Source organism: Lepeophtheirus salmonis, chromosome 10, assembly GCF_016086655.4.
Source record: "Lepeophtheirus salmonis chromosome 10, UVic_Lsal_1.4, whole genome shotgun sequence".
Classification (NCBI taxonomy): Eukaryota; Metazoa; Arthropoda; class Copepoda; order Siphonostomatoida; family Caligidae; genus Lepeophtheirus; species Lepeophtheirus salmonis.
Genome location: NC_052140.2, coordinates 7,800,102 through 7,809,335, shown reverse-complemented (window position 1 = coordinate 7,809,335; position 9,234 = coordinate 7,800,102). Strand labels below are relative to the sequence as shown.

At 33.4% G+C, this 9,234-nt stretch overlaps 1 protein-coding gene across 4 annotated transcripts; it reads left to right on the top strand.

The window, feature by feature from the left end:
• Positions 1-1,913: 1,913 nt before the first annotated feature.
• LOC121125058 (dual specificity protein phosphatase CDC14A) lies at positions 1,914-7,034 on the top strand. Of its 4 annotated transcripts, none has more exons than XM_071891539.1 (3): positions 1,914-2,096; positions 3,614-3,907; positions 3,976-7,034. In XM_071891539.1, exon 3 carries the CDS (start codon positions 4,001-4,003, stop codon positions 5,552-5,554), a length of 1,554 nt encoding a protein of 517 aa, XP_071747640.1. In that variant the 5' UTR covers positions 1,914-2,096; positions 3,614-3,907; positions 3,976-4,000; the 3' UTR covers positions 5,555-7,034. The 4 variants fall into 4 exon arrangements, with proteins under 4 accessions (XP_071747640.1, XP_040576096.1, XP_071747641.1 ...); XM_040720162.2 differs by lacking the exon at positions 1,914-2,096 and adding an exon at positions 2,710-3,165; XM_071891540.1 differs by lacking the exon at positions 1,914-2,096 and adding an exon at positions 2,876-3,165 and having other exon boundaries at positions 3,617-3,907.
• Positions 7,035-9,234: the final 2,200 nt, after the last annotated feature.

Here is a 9,234-nt window from a genome sequence, read left to right as displayed (position 1 = left end):
TCTGCATAGACGTCTAAAAGATGTTTGTACTTTTCAAAATTAACTCCAAATCCAGAGTACTTGAGACTAATATCCTGTGTTAATTCCTCAATGGCAGTAATAAAAAGAAGGGTAGCTACCAGCCATCTCTGCCTGCAGCTTCTTTTAAGAAGAATTACAGCACTTTCAAGACCCTCCAAGGTGATTGTAGAAGTCCTATTTAATAGCAGTACCCTTACTTAGTTTAAAAAAAACGAATGGGAAGTATGTGTTTGAGAGAATAAAGGATTTGTCTATGATAAATAGAATTAAACGATTTACTGAAATCAATTGCAATTTGCGAGCATATTATTCCCAGCCAATGATTCTATCGAACATTGAATGTTGCTTGATAAATCTGAAATCGTTCCGTTTTTCAAGAAGCATTTTTATGGGCTTCAATCCTTTTGGCTCTATGTGCCTGGCAATAACACCCGAAAGGACCTTTTACTATTCGTTTAAAACTGTTATTTTTTTCAATTTTACTAATATTATATGTCTATATTCAACTGTTTGTCCCACACAAAACTGTTCTTTTCAAGAACTTATCTTCAAAAACGGGTATAAAAAGAGGGCATGTCTCGGGGGAACTAATACAACTCATCGCGTGAATATAACATATAAACAAGGTGCTGCAGTTTAGAAATAACTCAGGTAATATTACTCTTATTCGTGCAAAAAAACAACAACAATATATATATATATATTTCAATTAATTCTTTTATCATAAACCTGGTACAATAAGTTATGGACTAGCGTTTAAATTACAATAGGGAGGAATTAGGAGGAATCTATCCACCCTTCCGTTTTAAACGGATTTCCATCAAACTATTTCCTCAGTTACTCGAAAACTTTTAATTGTACAACTTAATTTTAAATCATCAACAACATGTGCCCAGACATGTTTTCAAGTTTAAATTGTAGAAAAAACTAAAAGAAATAGCAGTTGTTGCTTTTAAAGCCGTGACCTTACAATAACTACGATTGTAAATTGTAAGCATTTTCGGTATATAAAGAAATAAAATAACCACAGGATTACCCTGACAATAAAAAGAATTCTTGAGAGGAGAACAGTCATGCTGTAATGATGTTTCATAAGATTAGTTGTGAGGAGCTGTGATATTCAGGAAATAAACACAAGTCCCATTCTGTATCAAGCAAGGAAATATACAGGAAGTTAGTCTGTTTTCCATCCTCAATTCTACTCTGAGTCTAACAGGAACTTACCCTATTAATACTAGAGTTGAATAAAATATGATGTGCCGGGATTATGTAAAAATACAAGAAGTCAAAAATGAACGTAGTAGTCCTGACAATGTGAAGAATGCCCCAGAAGAGAGCAGCTAAGTTGTCATGACTTTATATTTTAATGGCTGCGAGCAGCCATTGGATCATGGAAATAAACACAAATCTCACTTCTTATATAGCAAGAACTTATAGTCTGGTATTTATCTGATTTCGATACTGAATTTTACTCCGTTTCCAATAAGGTATTACACTTAAAACTCCTGAAGAGCAAACCCTCATTATTACTTTCATGGGAACAAGCACTAGTCATTACTTTATACTTAGATGTTCTCCTCTCAAGAGTAAAATAATTATGAAAGTAGCTTTGCCTATTCAGATTGCAAAATAGAAAAAGCCGCTCCCGCTTTAAAGGACACATTTTAATATACCTCCGGGAGTCACACAACAGATTTTTCCTTTTTTGAAAAGAAAAAGAGAGTGTAAAATTTCTTTTTTATAAAATCAGAATTATTGGAGGGGAAAAAGTCCCCCCTAAACTCCCACTTCAAACGTACCTGCTAAATTAAAGATTTCCCTCCCTTTGGAATCTTTAAAAATCAAATCAAAATGAATATAAATGTATTGTCACTAGAATCAGAGCTCGAGTCTGCACTTGAACTCAAGCAGGGCCGTTACTAGGATTTATCTTTAGAAAATTTTAGATAAACTGCTGTGCTCTAAGGCAGGTTAAATTCTTTCGCCGCCGCCTCCCCGAACATCAAGGAATCCTTCTAACATCCCAAAATACAGCTCAGCCCAACAGTAGTGCAGGGGAACTACTGTGCTCTAAGGCAAGTTAAATTCTTCCGTCGCCGCTTCTCTGAGCATCAAGAACCCCTTCTAATTTCCCAAAATATAGCCGGGCCGCTGGGATCCAAGATATATTTTATAAAACCTTTTTTTATACAAGTTGTATTTTGGGATATTAGAAGGGGTCAATGATGCTAATGGAAGCGGCTACGGATGTATTTTTTCATCATTTCACACTTTGATTATCAGAATATAATAGATATAAATTGCAACGAAATTGCAAACGATGATATTCTCTTACAATGAAATCACTCACAATCATATTGCTTAAAAATGAAATTGCTTCATTATGATATGATCCACAACAATTTTGTCAAACTATCAAAATGTACTCCACGATATTACCAAAAAGATTTTGTGCCCAATCTTTTTAGCACAATTTTTTTACCCGACACCATCCAGGCCTCCTCAATATTGAAGGTAGGTATATAATTTGCCTTAATATTTTATCCTCTCTCTCCCCAAAAAATAATCTGGGGGCCCAACATTAAGGTGAAGAGGTCCTAGTATATTTCCCTTCCCTCTCATTCATACGCCCTTTGAATGTACTACATATATAGTATCGTAGAATAACTTGATCCTTAGAATCAGAAGTTAATAATGAATCATTACAAGCACTACACATACAAAATCATTACTAAAGATTATGTATGTGTAGTGTTTGTTCTTCAGACAGGTTTCTTATGGGAAATATCAAGAATTGCAAAAAAAGAAAAATAAGAACTTGCCCATGACTTCTTTTGGAGGTTTTTAGTAGTATCTATTTATTTAGTCCTCCTGCATTGTAATACAAATCATTAAATAAATATATATATGTATATTAAGGTCGAGGCATTCCTATGAATCGAAACACCTGGCAGAACTTTTTCTTTTATTTCAAACAATTTATTAGTTATTTAAAACTATTAACAAGCAAAAAACTAACAGTTTGGATGCTATGGTCGAATGAAACAATTACAAAATGTTCTTGCTTCAAGTGTCGGCTAATTACTTTGCCAAATAATGGAGTGACTCCCTCAAGTATCCTTGGTTACGATTACTACATACATAGTAAGATAATTAAAGAAAAAATATTGTTAAAATGGCATATAATTTAAATACAAATTATTTTTTTGAATATCCCGCTTCCTTTTTTCATGTTTGACCTTCTTGGATATAATCTTATTTTGCACGTACTACATCATGCATTTAATTAACTCTGTCAAGGGAGGCCTCACTCCTGAGTAACGTCCAACATTTACTTTTTATTATTCATAACTAGGTATATTTAATCAAAGGAGCGGTATATATGGTACATAGTCAATATTTTATTTCCTCGTACTATCAAAGGAGCAGAGGAGGTTAGGTTCTACGTAACACAGTCCTACATGAACATTTATACTAACATAATCATATGTTTTTCTATGACTATTATCAAATATTATGTGTCTGTGTAGTTGATAAAATAGTGTATTAAAAAAATATATAATTTTTCTTCCTTTCCTTTCCTTGGAAGTAGCAGCAGCAAGCAGCAAAAGAGGGAACGACGCATATTCTTTAACGATTTTTAATGATGGATTTTGAGGTTGAGTGTAGGGATTGGGCGTGCTGCCTGTAGTAAATCCTTTCTCTCTTTCTGAATTTTGGAGCCTGCCGCTCTGCCACTCCTGCCTACTCCATTCCACTCATAATATAACCGTCAAAATATAAATGTCTTATAGTAGCAGTAATAGGGTTGGTGGCCTCAACGGACGTGTATGACGCTTTTGGGCTGATTCTTGACTCTTAGGGCAATCATTGGAGTGGGTTAAAGGTGAGTGGGAGATGATTTGATTTCTCTTGGATAATTAATTAATGATGCATAATTATTTTGCACTTTAGATGTGTTGAGAATTTGGAGCGAGTCATGATGAGTCGAAAAAGTTCTCACGAAGGGGACTTTTCGGATATTTTAGTGTGTGCATCCGAGTTCATTCAAGATCGACTCTATTTTGTGACTCTGAAAACGGATCTTCGCCCCAAATCCACAGTGAATACTCATTATTTTAATATCGATAAGGATTTGATCTATGAGAATTTTTATTGCGATTTTGGACCCTTGAACTTGAGTCAACTCTTTCGCTACTCTGCTCTTTTGAATCGCAAATTGACGAGTCCTTCTCTTGTGGGCAAGAAAATAGTTCACTACACAACTCGCGATGCGGCCAAAAGGGCCAATGCTGCTTATTTGATTGGTTCCTATGCTGTGATCTATTTGAATAAGACGGCCCAAGAGGCCTACCGCCCTCTAGTTGGAGGCCTGAGTCCCCAGTATATGCCTTTTCGAGATGCTTCCTATGGGCCGCCAGTGTATACAATCAGTATCATGGACTGTCTTAACGCTGTCTCTAAGGCAAAAGAGGCGGGATTCTTACACTTTTCAGACTTTGACTATGAAGAATACGAACATTATGAAAAAGTTCAGTGTGGTGACTTTAATTGGCTTGTTCCTCAAAAATTCTTGGCATTCTGTGGACCTCATCCTCATTCCAAGATTGAAGTAGGCTATCATCTTCATGCTCCGGAATTTTATTTCGATTATTTTCGTTTGCATAAAGTGTCAACCATCATTCGATTGAATAAGAAGATATATGATGCTAAGCGTTTTGCCGAAGGAGGGTTCCAGCACGAGGATTTGTTTTTCATTGATGGCTCTACACCTTCTGACGAAATCCTAGATAAATTTATTCGGATCTGCGAAGACGCTGCAGGGGGCATTGCTGTTCATTGTAAAGCTGGTCTAGGTCGAACCGGCTCTTTAATTGGATGCTATATTATGAAGCATTGGAAGTGGTCAGCGAATGAAACAATAGCATGGTTGAGAATTTGTCGACCCGGCTCAATTATTGGGCATCAGCAAGGTTGGCTAGAAGAAAAACAGCAGGATATGTGGGAACAAGGAGATGAATATCGGAGAAGTAGAGGCATTAAATTTCTACCTAGGGTAAAGTATCCTCTTTATTCCAACAAGCTGAAAAAGATTCTAATGAAGGAGCGAAGTAACAAAAACAGTAGGAGTGTCAAGAAGGATAATTTTTCAAAAATAGTGAATAAAGTCGAGAATATTAAAATTGTGGATGACAACGGGAATACAGACGTGATGGAGGACGAAGAAAATAGATTGAAAGGAATGTCAGAATTGAATGAGGATATCGTGAATGGTAATACAACTTCCTCCTCTCCTTGTAAAATCCTAACCCAAGGAGATAAACTAAACATGATAAAGGCTCACAAGCAGACAAATTCTTCCTCAAGTGTGCCGGTTGAGAATTTGAAAAATGCTATATCCAAGAATAGTCGACTAAGAACTGCAAAAGAGCCTCGATCTACTTCATCATCTGTTAATGCTCGTGTTACTCGCTCTGCCACTGCAGCAACTGCAGGAACCAGAAGTCGAAAAGCTAGCAGTGCAGTAAGGTGACTTCAGGCGGTGGTCGGGAACAAGAGCCTTCGTTCTGCGGAAATTTCTTGTCCCTGCACCACCGGAGGTTCCAATAACAATTCCGTAAAATCCAAGTCTATGTCTCCCTATGTAATATCCCTTAGTAAAATGCCCTTGCCTCCCTTAACAACACCTTCCTCTAAACGATCAAGTGCTAAAACGTCAAAACGCACTCGAACGTCCATTTCCAAAGACTCTACTACTGTTATTCCTCTCATCAACTCGTCAAAGAATTACAAAAAACTGCCGGATAAGTTGATAACAAGTCGTCGAAGTGTGAATAAAGTTGAGACAGTACGCGTTCTTCGAGCAAGACCTGCTTTTTATCCTATTAAAGATAAAATAATTCATCATGGAAATCATCATATTGTTTCAAGTCCTGGAAGAATGACTCGGCTAAGACTTGTAGGACAAGCTGTTGACCAGTATCATTTAGAGGGACGAAACAAGTCATCATCCAAGGAAACTAAGAAGAGAAGCAAAAAGATTATTCATCAACAATAAATTTTAATACTCATCAGAATACTACTAACATACAGCTGAGTGGCAAAAATTTGCAAAAAAACAAACAAACAAACCACAAATCATAATAACAATATCCTCCTTATAATAGTACCTGTTTATATGCTTAATTTTGTAAGGTCATATCTCCATATATTATATGGATTCTTAATCTATGTCCTTACATACTCTAGGAATACTCTTTATATATGGATCATGCAATCTTTTTAGTACTTCCTCTATTTAGACCAACTACGGGCAATGTTTTCCTTTTTTCTATTACTAATTGAATAGCTATTAAATGAAAAAGGGAATTGTATTTACTTTGAATGACTTTAGTAACTTATAGTATTTTTTTAATAATGGTTATTCGGATGACTTCAAGTAAATAGAACAACCAAAAATAATATTTCACTACACAATTCCTTTAATTCCATTCCCTTTTTTATTACGTAACCATTCTACTCTAAAAAATTGCCCTTATTTTGACCAACTATGGGGGAGAAGAGGGTTATAAAAATATAAGTGTTCCATACATAGAGTATTCCCTTTATCAACTAACTCACTCTGCTCTTTATAATTCAGTCTTGCCAATTGCAAATTTTGGTTAGGGTATTGTTTTTTTTATTATTTACTTCTTCTTTTTTTTTCGCATTTAAAAAAGTTTTATTATTTACGGCAAATAACCTCCACCTACTTCCGTGTGCCTAAATGAAATTCTCCGCATTTTTATTTAATTTCTATTTCTATTCAGTTTAATTTTTATTTTTCTATTAATATATTATTCAGGTCATAATAATCCTATTTTATCAATTAATTATTATTACTCTTTATTTCACAAAATGTAATATGTATTTTATTTCATATATATGGAGATCAATGCTTGTTCAAGACTTTTTAATAATTTAATTTATGATACATATATTTTAAGATGAAAAATAATAATTTTACTTTTAAAGTGTTTGTCTGTTGTTATTCATGCAAGGCCTCATAATTATGATAGTTTTCACGTGACGTCACAGTTGTAATGTCGTCCATTCAAAATGGGGGCTCTAAAATACCAAGTTTTATAACAATAAAAACTCTATTTTTATCGATATTAAGTCAAAATTGGACCAACAAATAAAAGGACTTAAACCTTACTGTCAATTTAAATTCTATCCCTCAATTGCCCTTTTTTTATTATATATATGAACCTAAAATGTATTAAATATGTGTTATTAGATCGTTATACAATCTTATTTCCGTGTTATAGATAAAAATTACCTATTATAATGGGAAAAGTAGGATATTTTTTCTTTAATTATGCAAATTTTATCGTCCCTAATCGATCATTAAAAAAATATATACACAAATCTAGCCATTGTTAGGGATTTTTGTTGATATTACTTTGATTTAATTAAAATATTAGTCATTATGATTTGTATAAAGTAGTATTCTATGCAAATGGCAAGTCTTTTTTTATTCTCAAAGCTGCTTGATGACGTTTTTTAAAGATTTATTGGAAATTTGTTAATTTTATCCTGTAAAAATATCAACCTTGAGTCCCCAAAATGGCGTCTCCTTCAATTATGATGTCCGTGAAGACGTTCTATATGTGCAAAATACTTACAAAATCAACTTACTTTTGATGGTGCTGCTTGGTTTTTCTTAGGCCTCCATCTTCTTTAATATCTTTACTCGACCACCAACCTTTTATATTATTTCATAATAATAGAAAATTTGACAAAAAGACATCTTTAATTATTTTTTGCCCTACATACTTATTATCGAGTACAATTTATTTCCATAAATTTAATGGATATTTAAAGGTATATTTACAAAGTTCCTCATCAAGATTTGAACTCACAATGTAACATGAGTTTCATGATCTAATTAACTTTTATATAATTCCTTTTTTTTAGTGTGACGTAACGTTTTTAATTAGAGCCTTCTATCCCATCCCCACAATTTATATAACAACTTGTCACAGAAATAATGACAGAACCTCCTACCCTTATACCCTTATGTTCGTTTAAAAAAAATACTCATATCAAATACAATGTTACCTTTTCTATATTTGGGAAAATGGTTGTGCAATTCAATATGTAGCGTATAATAGGGCAAACTAGAAAAAATATAGGTTGTATGACAGTTTGTAGCCTGACGCGAAAGATAAATAAATTAAAAAGGGTATACCTTCTTAATTTTCAATCATATAAACATTCACGACGCCCTCTATGTGAGTAAATAATATTTTCATTTTCACTCTACCGCTTTCTTTACAAACTAATATAAGTGAACAACAATCAATTTCCCTTGTGAGAAAGAGTGGACTCACTTGACCATAGCTTAGTATGTGAGCAGTACAGTTACTAGGATTGGGGCTTTTTGACAATTTTGATAAAATGTTTCATAATTGGTTTTTTTTTTAGAAAAGAAAAATCTCACAATATTGTTATTTGGTTGCAATTTGTCTTGCAAAAAAAAATAGTAATTGACAAAAAAACAACACGTTTTCCTTTCGAAAAATTCAACAAGATGTTAGTCAGATGCCTTTGGTACCTGCATCGCCCTCCCTCATACACAAAACTTTAGTCCCAGGCCTGTGTGTGAGACTTTAAAGACCTGCAATGGGGACAAATGTTTTTAATAAGAAATAATATGGCATTTAGAATGTAAAAAAAACTAAACTACTTAATTCTTAATGAACAAATATTTGTTGGAACTGGTGGTTGAAAATACGTAATTTTGACAGTATGTTTTTTTAGAAGGAAAGTCAAATTTGACAAATTAAACTTTAGAAAAGAAAAATTAGAAAAATAACTCTTTTTTTTTTTTTTTGACAATTATTTTCTTTTTTAACGAATTTTTGTTCGAAGTAGTGTTTGAAAATACACAACCAGAGCCGTTACTAGGATTTTTTTGTTTGGCCTTTCTGACTATTTTGAAAGGTTTTTTTTTTTTTTTTCTAAAAAATCTTATTTGAAGTTTAAATGTTTGAAATTTGACGCATAACCTTTTATTTTTTAGAATTTTCAATGAGGTTTTGAATATAATTGAATCTATTTAGGAAAGGATGTTCTCTACTCAGGAATTAAATTATAATGACAACTGCTAAGGGAAAGAAAATTTATTCTTCATACTACCATTTCCAAAGAAAACGGGCCAGGATAATA

Coding starts and splice junctions, on each gene's coding strand:
- LOC121125058 (XM_071891539.1), top strand. CDS start 4,001: ATGATGAGTCGAAAAAGTTCTCACGAAGGGGACTTTTCGGATATTTTA.